The sequence below is a fragment of the Hermetia illucens genome, chromosome 1 (assembly GCF_905115235.1).
Source record: "Hermetia illucens chromosome 1, iHerIll2.2.curated.20191125, whole genome shotgun sequence".
Lineage (NCBI taxonomy): Eukaryota > Metazoa > Arthropoda > Insecta > Diptera > Stratiomyidae > Hermetia > Hermetia illucens.
In genome coordinates, this window is record NC_051849.1 from 107,606,626 (window position 1) to 107,619,354 (window position 12,729).

Genomic DNA, 12,729 nt, shown 5'->3' on the forward strand with positions numbered 1-12,729 from the left:
GTACCAAAACGGCCATTTCATTTGCAACAACCCAATAGAATTCCTTTCGCGTGGCTTATTGAATCTAATACAATGCATACAAATTAATGTATTTTAACATTTAAAATTAAGTTATCGTAGTATAAAATAGCCATAAATTGTTAATAGAATCTAAGTTGGAATAAAGGCAATCCACATTAAGATTCATGAACCGTGCCTCCTCCCATTATTCTAAAACTCCACTTAAGTTCTCACCAGATTGAAATCCTATACTGCTGAATCTTCCGCAAAAATGCATATCTCCCCTATTTACTCATAGCGAACAGCAGATTTAATCTTCACACTTATTTATGGAGGGGCTGATAAGATTCTTTGCGACTAATCTAGAGACGGTCAGTGCTTATGGAATTATTAAAGTTTTGTTAGTTCACCATTGACTCTCAGTTAGCGGCTGGTTCGCAACGGAGTGGGGTAGGTAGAAGTCGGAGTAAACGTTTTTGAGTGCTCATCACAAGTATATAAGGGTCGGCTTGTATCAATTCTAGAGTCCAGTGGACAAACGGTGGTTTGTGTTGTTGCTTTTAAGGAAATTGTGATTTTCCATTTAAATACTTAAATTTTATTGGAAAGTGATGGCTGCAACCACAACGAACCGCCAATATTCTTCTCAGAATACTGTCATTGATACAAAGTGAGTTTAATTTTTCCCATATTACACTTTCTTACGTATCTATAAGGAAAATGAATATTTGCTTTAAATAAGCATCTTGAAATCGTGTGCAAATATGCACCGGATCCCAAAAGTAATGAAGTGGCAAATTCTATTTGGCGAAGGAAAAGTCGAGTCTTGTGTGACTGTTATCAAAGTACGTATAGTTTAAGTAGCACCTATCAATGGTTTTAATCGGAGAAAAGTGTTTTACACCTTCTATTCATTTCATGTTTTCTGTTATACTAGTTTTTATGTATTAAGGCAATGCTTCTTGATTTATTGAACACCGACTGTTGAGCATATGCTGCAATATTGCGAAATGCGGAGCTATACATAATATTGTGAAATATGGCTCTGATCCCGCCGTAGTGGAGTCAAATCCTGCTTGAGCCATAAGTCTTTCCACTACTTTATGTTGGAGCGTTTTGATACACACATGAGGAACATTTCATTCAAGCAAGCAGCATCCACTGACAGCTGCTTAATTTGCATATGGTTACTTGATATACGGCCTAGAATCGATTTGAAGTGAGCGTTGCTGTTGCGGCAAAGAATGGTCTCGAATATGAACCCATTTTGCAGTTTCATAATTGGATTTTCGAAATCAGCTCTACCTTCCTGCATGCTTGAGCCATGATTATGACAGTATGCATTGGGTCGGTCACCTTTTCAATGATACTGAGCCTGAATGCATCGTTGATCCTGTGCTTAGCTTTCCATCCAGCTTTTCCATACACGTGAATACACTTTGTAAATTTCATATAAATCTCCTGCCCCTTGTGAGATATGAACCGCGACTTTCCCTGTGACAGTCAAGACTATTTGCATATATAATATAACATACCATATATGTAGTATAGTGTAAATTGGAGAACGGCCTTTGCATTGATTTTAGAAGCTCTGCAGCAATATACGTAAGTCATAAAATGGTGAAACCGAAGCTCCTTTTAAAATTTTGTATGGTTGGATAGGGCTGGCAACCATACACGGAAAACAACTTGTTACGAAGCCACAAAAGGAACCTAGGACTGGACTGACAATACAACGACGAACCCGGCAACGTAAACGGAAAAACGATTTGCCCATTTTCTCACGGAACGTGTGCTGTACAAAGATCGAGTTGCCAAGCAGCTAGCCGATATCCTGTCCTAATATAGGGGTGATGTAACAGCGTTGCAGGAGATGCGTTAGACAGGGCCCGGTTTCCTGGAAAACAGTAATTACACCATATATGTATTATAGTGGCCATCCAGTAAACCATGTGCTCGGAATAGGTTTCTTAGACAACCAAAAAATGCAACCTTCTCTTATTGACTTTGATAACATAAGCGAAAGGCTATGCACTCTGCGCTTGCGAGGCGAATTTAGAAATATAAGCGTCAAACGTTCACGTCCCTACAGAGGGGAATGCAGAGTCGGAGAAGGATACCTTCTACGAGGCAGTGGAACGAACCGTCGATGCCTGTCCCAGGTATGAAATCAAAATCACACATGGTGATTTTAATAGGTAGGTAGGGACGGGGCCCGTATTCAGGCGGTACGTTGACCCATAGCTTACATAAAAATACAAATGATAACGGACTGCGGATTATTCAATTAGCAGTGTCACACGAAATGATTGTTGAAAGTACTTGCTTTGCGCGGAAAGCGGTCCACAGACAAATATGGAACTCTCCAGATGGGACCACTTTCAACGAAATTGATCACGGGTTGATGAATGTAGAATCCCGTCTGACAATCAGGTGAGAGTGAATACTGAAGCCATCCACAGCACAGCCTTCCGTAACACCTATAAGGGGGAAATGGATGCCGTAATATCCACAGTCAACAGAGATCCTAGAGATGAAGCATCAACAAATGATTTCCACAATCACTTGAAGAACGTTATCATAAATACGGCTCCAAATATACTTGGCCCCAGCTGCAAAAAGAGTCAGAACGGCTGGCTCGACGATGAATGCAAGCTAGCAACGGAATGCAAGAATGCCGTATACCGAGTAATGTTCCATTCTCAAAGGATACAGGGCACGCGCGAACTCCGGTGAGCGGAGAAGCGACTTCACAGACCGAAAAAGAAACCTGGGAGAACCAACAGGTCTGCGAATTCGAAAAGTAGAGGGATCAACCGCACCAGGCCCGGAAGTTTTACCAACAAGTCAACAGGATGAAGCCTTACACAACTCGATGCTCATCCTGCCGAGATATGGAGATTATATAAGGAGCGTTTTCCACCCGTTGCCGCTTTAAGTCACGATGCTCCCAGGGCAGAGGTGAAGCAGCATCTGATGAGTCTTTTTAAAGGTTTTGTGTGAAATAAAATCTTATTAGAATCGAATCAATGTCTGTTTGTCTGTCTGCAAGTTCGTCTTTCACACCCGATTTATTCGGAAACGGCTGGACCGATTGTCACCAAAATTGGTGAGAGCGTGTGATCGGTTGTTCTTTTTACATACAGTAAATAGTGCCATTTTGTGTTAACTTTAATATGGGGCTCCCCATACATGTGAACGGAGGGTGAAAAATTTTTTTTTCACAGAATGTGGCCATGTGCGATTTAAAATGAAAGCGCCCAATTAGTACTTTTGAAAACTGGTCCCGTATTTAATCTCGGGTGGAACGTAGGAGAGTGGAGGCTCAAATTATGATGTCCAAAAAGTGTAACAGGTCTCGTTCTCAGAACCTATCCAACCGAAAAAGAAAGGAACCCCCTCATGCTAGGACTACATATACCTAGGGTATAACATAAAGCATACCTTTGGAAAGTTTGGAAACAATCCAACTATTAGTAACAAAGTTATGGAAGGTTTAAATTGCACATTTTGCGTGAATTTCGTGCATTCTTAAAAATGTATAACGTCATCATAATAATCTCAGGACAGAATATGCCGATGACATAACCCATACAATGACACAACGCAGACGGGTGACAAAAATGCTACTATAGATTGCAATACTTTTTGGTAGAATTTTAAAAATTTCTCGGAGGTTTTTGAAAATGCTGTTGATTGCAATATTACACATAATACATTATTCGTGTCCTCTGTCATTTCCATTCCTCCTTTTCCATAAATTCACGATCAGTTCGTCTAAACAGTCCGCAGTTGACCGGGGGCTGGAGCGTGGATGGGATGTGGCTTGCCCGGACCGTTGAGGCGGCTGGCGGTTGAATGAAAAATGATCCGGTCAACCGGCCAGACGGAAAGGGTATAAGGAAAGCCGCGCGTATGTGTTTGATGCGCCCTGTCGTCGCACACATGCTGTTTAGGTAGTGAACAAAAATTTCATGTTTGCTTTGGCTACGAGCGAGAATTTTATGTGTATTCTCATTGCTGGCAAATAGTATAAACCCAGACAAAAATATCTCAAATTTTCATCTCTACGCCCTCTACGTTCAGAGTTAAACTAATAATGTCGCTTTATTTGCCGGCACGTTCAACTAGCGGCAGGGTGTATAGCGTCTCTTCGAGCGCAAGTGACAGGCTGAACTGAACGTGGATGGCGGCCTTTATGATGTTATCCCCTGTTTAAATGTCAACGGTAGTATGGCACCAAGCAAACAGCTGCGGTAGTGGATTAGGTGGCATTACTATGTTGCATGGATATCTTAGCGATTACGTAAAACTAAAAGGCAACAGGAGTTTTTTTTAGGAGTAAATGATTGTGACTGTTTTAAAAATACTTTTTAAGGATTCAGATAAGGAATTAAAATTTAATATCAAATCATTGGCATTTAACAAATGTAATTTTCTCATCGTGTGATATGTCTCTTCTTTAAGGAGGTAATAATCAGATCAGATCTATTATGTAACGCTCACGTGTAGATAACGTATATATGCACTCCGATGAAAGTCCGAAATGAATTCATTAATCGCAAGAGGCACTCCAAGTTTTTCTCTGACGATTGAATTGTAAACAAAGTTAGTTTCATACGATATACGTAATTACATATCTTGACTGCGAAATTGCTTTCTACTTTCCGCTTGATAACTTAATTGACAATGAGCTGCTTTGGAGTATTTGAAATTGTACACATCAGTGATAAGGGGTTTTGAGAGTAATTGATAAGAACTCCAGTGACTTTGCGGTAACTAAATAAGGTAGAAAGCTCCAAATAAGCAATATCCACTTTTTACATATAATGGCTGTGGGGATACAAAAGGCATTATTTATTCAAGGTCAGGTTGGAATTATTAGTTTTGTCTGTTGCCCTCTCTATCATGTGTACGGGCCTAGTGACACCAGATGGTCAACGTAGCCTTGTCATGAATGACAAATTTGACCTGTCGTTAATAATAGGACTTCAATATAATTTTATCCTATATGCTATACCTGCAGCTTATACTAATGATAAATTTTTAAAAGTCAATGGTTTCGGTTGACGGTGACTCCAAAGAAATAATAGTTTTGATAGTCAGTCCTTAATTTTCTTGAAATTATTTCAAAACCTGAATCATAGCATTTGTTTTAACTTTTAAAACAATGCTTATTATTTATTATTAATAAGTTAATATTAAAAATTACCTTGTTAGCCATATCATTATTGGTAATGATAGCTATCAGTTCCGAATAGAGCCTTCGTTATGGATGTTGGATACCAGTCTACTCAGTTGGGAATGCGTATGCGAGTCAAATCAAGATCTTTTATTTATTTTTTAAGGTTTTGTGTGAAACAAAACCTTATTAGAATCGATTGGGTGTCTGTCTGTCCGTCTGTTTGTCTGTCACACCCGATTTATTCGGAAACGGTTAAACCGATTGTCACGGAAATCGGATGGAGCGTGTAATCTGTTGTTCACTTTATATATATTATTATTATTCTGTTAAGGGAAAGTCGCACCGCGTCCTCAAAGAACTATTGTGCCCCTGTTGGTTATATTGTTCCTATTGATCATGGTATCTTAAGCAGGCCTATAACCGTTAGGAACTTTAGTATGTTCCACTTCTTGGTGATGTTTAAGCAATCCTTTGTGCGCATGGGTTCGTATCCCTCAATAAGCACCTTGGACTGCTCCATCCCAGGTAGGCCCGCCCAGTATAGTTCACTCAATCGTTCCTCTTCATTTTTTATATTCATAGCCATGAAACCGTTTCCGATTCCACAAAAGGGTTCTGGCCCGTGTAAAGGCGTCTCGGCTCCCTTCATTGCTAGTTCGTCCGCTGCCTCGTTGCCTTCCAACCCAGCATGGTCTGGAACCCAAAGTATCCAGACCTTGTTGGACGAGCCAAGTGTATTCAGTCTCTCAAGGCATTCCCACAAAAGTTTAGAGTTCACCTGGTTGGACCTAAGTGCCTTGATTGCTGCTTGGCTATCGGTGAGAATATCTATGTTCTGCCCCCCGTAGTTCCTTTGCAGATTAAAAGAGGCACATTTGCCTATGGGGTATATTTCCGCCTGGAATATGCTACTGTACCTTCCCATTGGCTCAAAGTACATTTTCCTAGGACCAATGACACCTCCACCCGCTCCCTCTGCTGTGAGGGATCCTTCAGTGTACCAAGTAATCAGTTGCTGGTTTAAGCCGTATGTCGCGGCCACGCTCTCCCAGTTTACCTTGTTACTCCAATGTGTTTTAAACTTCTTATCGAAGTGAAACCTCGTTGTCATGTTATCTCTTGGTATCAGTAATTTGGGATACCGCCTGGAAAGAAGATCAATCTTCCTTCGATTTAAGCAGCTCCCCGCCTCCATCATACTACCATCATCATCATCAACGGCGCAACAACCGGTATCCGGTCTAGGCCTGCCTTAATAAGGAACTCCAGACATCCCGGTTTTGCGCCGAGATCCACCAATTCGATATCCCTAAAAGCTGTCTGGCGTCCTGGCCAACGCCATCGCTCCATCTTAGGCAGGGTCTGCCTCGTCTTCTTTTTCTACCATAGATATTGCCCTTATAGACTTTCCGGGCGGGATCATCTTCATCCATACGGATTAAGTGACCCGCCCACCGTAACCTATTGAGCCGGATTTTATCCACAACCGGACGGTCATGGTATCGCTCATAGATTTCGTCATTGTGTAGGCTACGGAATCGTCCATCCTCATGTAGGGGGCCAAAAATTCTTGGGAGGATTCTTCTCTCGAACGCGGCCAAGAGTTCGCAATTTTTCTTGCTAAGAACCCAAGTTTCCGAGGAATACATGAGGACTGGCAAGATCATAGTCTTGTACAGTAAGAGCTTTGACCCTGTGGTGAGACGTTTCGAGCGGAACAGTCTTTGTAAGCTGAAATAGGCTCTGTTGGCTGACAACAACCGTGCGCGGATTTCATCATCGTAGTTGTTATCGGTTGTGATTTTCGACCCTAGATAGGAGAAATTATCAACGGTCTCAAAGTTGTATTCTCCTATCCTTATTCTTCTTCGTGTTTGTGTTTGACCAGTGCGGTTTGATGTTGTTGGTTGATTCGTCTTCGGTGCTGACGTTGCCACCATATATTTTGTCTTGCCTTCATTGATGTGCAGCCCAAGATCTCGCGTCGCCTGCTCGATCTGGATGAAGGCAGTTCATACTACCGGCCATCCTGAATATTGCCCTCCTTGCCTGCATCTGTATGTGCAGATGGAGAGGGATTAATCCCAGAAGGGCCTTCAGGGATGCCGTTGGGCATGTCCTCATTACCCCACTGATACACACGCAAGCCAGCCTTTGCAGATTATGTAATTCCCTGGCTTGTGTGCTGAGTTCGGTTCTTTCTGCCCAGATTACCGCTCCATAGGTAATCATTGGCCTTGCTATTGCAGTGTATATCCAAAGTAATATCTTCGGGCTGCAACCCCATTTTTTCTTGCTATGGATCTACAAGTCATCAGAGCCTTCGTGGCTCTCCGACAAGTGTTTCCGACATGTGTCTTCCAGAGTAATTTTTGGTCTAGCGTAATTCCCAAATATTTGACCTCTGTTTGTCGTTTCACCCCCATATCATGTAATGTCATACTCTCAGGTGATCAAGCTTACGCCCCCTAGTGAATAGTACTATGGTGGCTTTGGTTGGGTTGATTCGCAGTCCCACCCTCCTGCACCAGGCACTAGTGACCCTTAGTCCAGTTTGGATTAGGGGATAGGGGACCTTCATATTTGCCCCTACAGATTAAAACAATCCTGGACTTGTATTCCAGTATTTGCTGACACATCCAGGAGTTTATCTACTACCATACTCCACATCAGCGGCGATTGTACCCCACCCTGTGGACAGTCTTAAGTGGTGTTCATGACAATAGAATTTGTACCTGTCGGTACTTCTATTTTAGTGCTAGCATTTTGCCCATATAGAATGCCAGGGTGTTTCCCACTCCTTTGCGGCTCAGGGCATCTTGTATCTCTGTGAACGATGTGTTGTCGAATGCTCCTTCGATATCCAGAAACGCGCACAGTGTAATTTCTTTTGTTTTTATGGCATCTCGTAGTACCTCTGTCAGCTGATATAGAGCAGTTTCAATTGACCTTCCTGCCCGGTAAGCGTGTTGGCAGTGATGGAGGGATCACGCTTTAGAACGTTAGTTCTAAAGCGTGACCTTCTCCACTGTTTTGAGTACGAACGATGTTAGGCAAATTGATCTGAAAGATTTAGGGTGAAATGGATCCTTTTTACCCGTTTTCGGAATAAGGACCACTTTTACCCGTTTCGATGCCCTTGTATCCCAGTGCGATGCTCCCCCTTACCACTCTCAGAAGAGACTCTAGGATAATTCCTAGGCCTCTCTGGATTAGTGCTGGGAAAATGCCATCTACTCCGGGACATTTCAGTGGTTTAAAAGTTCCCACTGCCCACCTTAGCCTAGCTTCTTCAAGAGGATATTCCCCCGTCTTTGGCTACAGCCTTGCACAGCCTGGTTGCTTCTGTGATTTGTTCGATCTCTTCACAGAATTCTCTGAGGCTGTTCCGTTTCGCTTCCTTGATCGCGTTGCTATATGCAGTCAGTGCATTTTTATACCTCTGCTAGTCCTCGGTATGTTTTGTCCGGTTGAAGAGTTTTCGTGCCTCTGTTCTCATTCTGGCCAGGTTCTTGTTCCACCATAGTACATCCCTTGAAGACTTAACTGTCTTTGCCGGACAGCTGGCCTCATATGCGCCAATGACGACTAGTGTTGAGGTTTTCCACTACTGTTTCTAGTTTTAATTAGCTCCTGATGTAACCAGCCTCCTTGAAGGTGGGCAATGTTGTTGCTCAAAGTGCGTTGCGTAGGATATCCAATCCGTTCTCTTGGGATTCCTTATTATTCTTTATTTCGGAGTTACCCTCAATGTCGAATCTGATTATCCTGTGATCAGGCCTGGATTTCACGGCAAGCTTAAGGGCCTTGTTCGGTACTCCGTCCAGGCCCGGCGCTTATTCCCTATTCTGCTGCAGATCTCCAGCAGTTCGTCTCTGGTGACTGGCGGGATTGCCGTCACATTCAGAGGTGGCTGGAATGTGTCGGTGCTCTGCTCTTGCTGGGGGAATAACCCCTGGATGATTTTCAGCAAGAGGGTGGGACACGTGATCTGCGGAGATGAACGGCCTCTGAATCGTCCCATCACGATTCCATAAGCTCTCTCCCAAGGGTTGACGTCCGCTTCTGAGCAGAGCTCCTTAAAGCATTTCCTCTTGCTACGCTGGATGGCGCTGGATGGAGGGTTTTGCGGGCTGCCTTATAGACGTACTCTTTCTGCCCCTGATCGACTCTACCTACCGACCTCTGCCTGAGCCGCTCTTCTGGCTCGGTGGCAGGCTGATCGAAGACCGGTCAGTTCATCATTCCACCATCATTCTACTGGGGAATGAGCACCTCCTAGGCATGGACGCGTCACATGCTTTGGCGATGCATTGAGCCAGATGGACGGCTCTTTCCGTAGAGGCGCCTGCTTTATCAGGTTGATCTAAGCACACCTCTATGAAGGTCTGCACATCCAAAGATTTTGCAGACTAGCCTGAAATCTTTTTCGGTTTCGGGCATGATAGCTCTTTGCCTTTAGGCTCGACACATGTCTTGAAGAAGATTGCCTGGACATACCACGTGCCAGCGAGAGGCTGACACAGGTCAGGTCAGGTGAGCCTGACCCCCCTTTCTGGAAGGTGTTTACAGCACCTTCGTTAGCTAAATTCATGTCCATCTGCGCGAAAGCTTCTGTTAAACTGCGCCCCCCAGCATCTCATTATCAAGATTCTCAAGAATTTGTCCGAATTCAGACAGTGTCAAACTTGGTGGGGCGTAGCAGCTGTATACATATACACCACTTATTTTCACCCACACAAAGCCATTGGCTGCCTGACTTGCAGCACATTGTATGGCCTGTCGACCACAAGCCCATATCGCCGCTCCACCAGTCGAATCTGCGACCCATACGCCACCGTGACGGTTTCTATATGGTTCACTTATGATGGCAATTTCCATCTCAGATTCGAACGTGGTCTGCTCAAGTAAATCCTGAGCGACTTTACAATGATTCAGGTTTATTTGAATAAACCTCATTTTCTCATTGCAGTGAGCGTCTTTCTAAATTCCGGTCATTTACCACTTCCGGCAATATGCCGGTTATCCTGTCCCTGTTTTACTTCGCACAGTAGGCATTTGGGGTCCCTATTGCACTCTCTGGCAATATGGCCTTTCTCCCCACATCTTCTGCATAGATCGGATCGATCGATACAAATTTCTCCTTTCGATGTCACTTTATCGAGATCCTTACATTGTATATAGATCTGATGTTTTTGGGCACGCACTGCGGCATTCTTCCCAGGTGAGTTTTTCACTTGAGTGCGAAAGTCATCAGTTTTGCCATCGCTGGATCTTTTCAGCTCGAAGATGAGATCCCCTTTCTGGGTTCTTCGAATTCTGTTCACATTTCCGCTCAGATCTTTTAGGTCGGGATCAGCTTTGACCTTTTTGAGTATCTCCGCGTAGGGCAAATTGCCCTTACTGGAGATAACAATTGCATCTGGACGAGTTCGCATTCTCGCTTTTCGTTCCGCTTTTTTGTTGGTAACTTTAGTCGATCCATCGTTTTCGTTCGTCTTAGGCTTCGCAACGCTGGTCGAGTTTCCTAGATTCGCTGTACGTTGTCCTCCTTCTAAGCTGTTGGTGTTGGTTTTAAGAATGTCCTGTCGGCCTTTTTTTCTCTTAGACGCCTGCTGATTATTTAAAGGATCCCCCTCTTTTTCACGTACTCGTTTATTTCGCCGGGATTCAATGGTAGTACAGTTAGGCGTCACTTGGGTCGCCTGTGATATTGTTGGCACAGCGGGGTTTGGCGTATTCTTTTCCTCCATCTGCGATTTATATTTTATGGCTTGGTGCACGTTGTGCTTGTCCTTAATAAACTCGGACAGCTCAACTATTTTTGCCCCAAGCAGGGTGAAGGGTAATTCCTCCGGATCGGGGCTCTGTTCCTTTGCCTGTACTTTATGCTTCATCATCTTTGGCATTGGTGAAGATCTCAAAGTTGATGAGCTTCTTTTGAATGGATTCGTTATTCCTAGAGCACCTCCTGCTGTCGAGCATCTTGAACATATGCGGTGGGTGTTGTCACGGTTTTTGTTGTTCAAAAAGCTGCCTTTAGTTCATCTTTGTTTGCTCTTGGTATTGGTGTTCTCGGTAAAGTCGTACTTCGCTTGAACCCCTCCTTCTCCAGATTCAAATCACTTGTAACATTATATGCCAAGGTGGCCAAGTTGTCCACCACCGAGGCACTGCGGTCGAGGGATATCCATGACCGGGAGCCCGCTTGCTCCCTCCCAAAAGCCGCCGGTACTGGGGTTCCGAGCCTCTGCACCGTAAGTTTACTCCTTCTCTCGTCTTCCATGGTGGTTTTATGTTCTGGGTATCCTTCCCATAGCCATTTTGGTCCGCGCACCAGAGATGAGCAAACACTAGCCCATGCACAGTCAGGAAAGAAAAGTGTATGAACACATATTTAGACATCAATAGGTATACCCCAATCCGCCAGCTGGGGTTGCGCCTGATGGGAGATCTGGCCACCCCTCACAGGTCCGTCTGTCGGTCTGTCCACCTGCCTGTCTGTCAGTCTGTCCGTCTGTTTGTCTGTCACACACGATTTATTCGGAAACGGCTATACTGATTGTCATGAAAATTGGTAAAAGTGTGTAATCTGTTGGCCCCTTTGCATGCAGCAAGTGGCGGCGTTTCGTCTTAAGTTTAAGGGGGGCTCCCCATACATGTGAATGGAGGGTGCAAAATGTTTTTTCATAAAATGTGTGCGTGTGGAATATCTAATGAAAGGTCTTAATTACTTACTTTCACTTTTCGAAACTGGTTCTATATTTGATATTGGTTGCAGTATAGGGGAGTGAGGGCTCAAAATAAGACACACAAAAAGTGTAACAGGTCTCGTTTTCATAACCTATCCAACCGAAAAATCTGAAAAAAATCACAGTGGTGCATCTCTACGAAATCTAGGCCTCAAAATACATCCGGTTCCAATACCTGCACAAATAAAGTTAATAATAGTGTATTTCCACATTTTAAAAATTTACTCGGCATCCCCCCCTTTATGTTCATCCCAGAAGTTCAAAATTTGGCATGGGTATAACGAAGAACATAATGCACAATCATCCAATTATTATTAACAAAGTTATAGGGGGTGAAACTTTTCCATTTTCTGTGAATTTCATGGATGGTAAAACGTGTATGACGTCATCATCACATATCAATTCATCAATACCATAACAAAATGAGTTCCTATGAATGGGGTCGGAAAGAATTATTTTGTTTTAGTTTTTTAGTTATTTGTATATGAATATCAATTACTCCAACCAGACATGTGTGTATGTAGGTTTTTTAAAAAAACGTTGCCATGTGGGATATCAAATGAAAGGGGAGTGAGGGCTCAAAATGCGACCATCAGTGTAACAGGTCTCGTTCTGAGAACCTATGCAACTGAAAAATCTGAAAGAAATTACAGTGGTGCATCTCTACGAAATCTAGGTTTCAAAATACATCCGGTTCCTATATCTGCACCAACAAAGTTAACAACAGTATATTTCCATATTTTAGAAATTTACTCGAAGTTCAAAATTTGGCACGGGTGTAATGGATAACAG

At 43.3% G+C, this 12,729-nt stretch overlaps 1 protein-coding gene across 1 annotated transcript in view; it reads left to right on the top strand.

Annotated features, from left to right (window-relative positions):
* The first annotated feature begins 436 nt into the window (after positions 1-436).
* The window catches only part of LOC119651539 (indole-3-acetaldehyde oxidase-like), a 77,676-nt gene continuing 65,383 nt past the window's right edge, over positions 437-12,729 (top strand). Inside the window, 1 exon segment of the mRNA XM_038055175.1 lies at positions 437-670. Coding sequence (XP_037911103.1) covers positions 612-670 — 59 coding nt within the window. The 5' untranslated portion in view covers positions 437-611.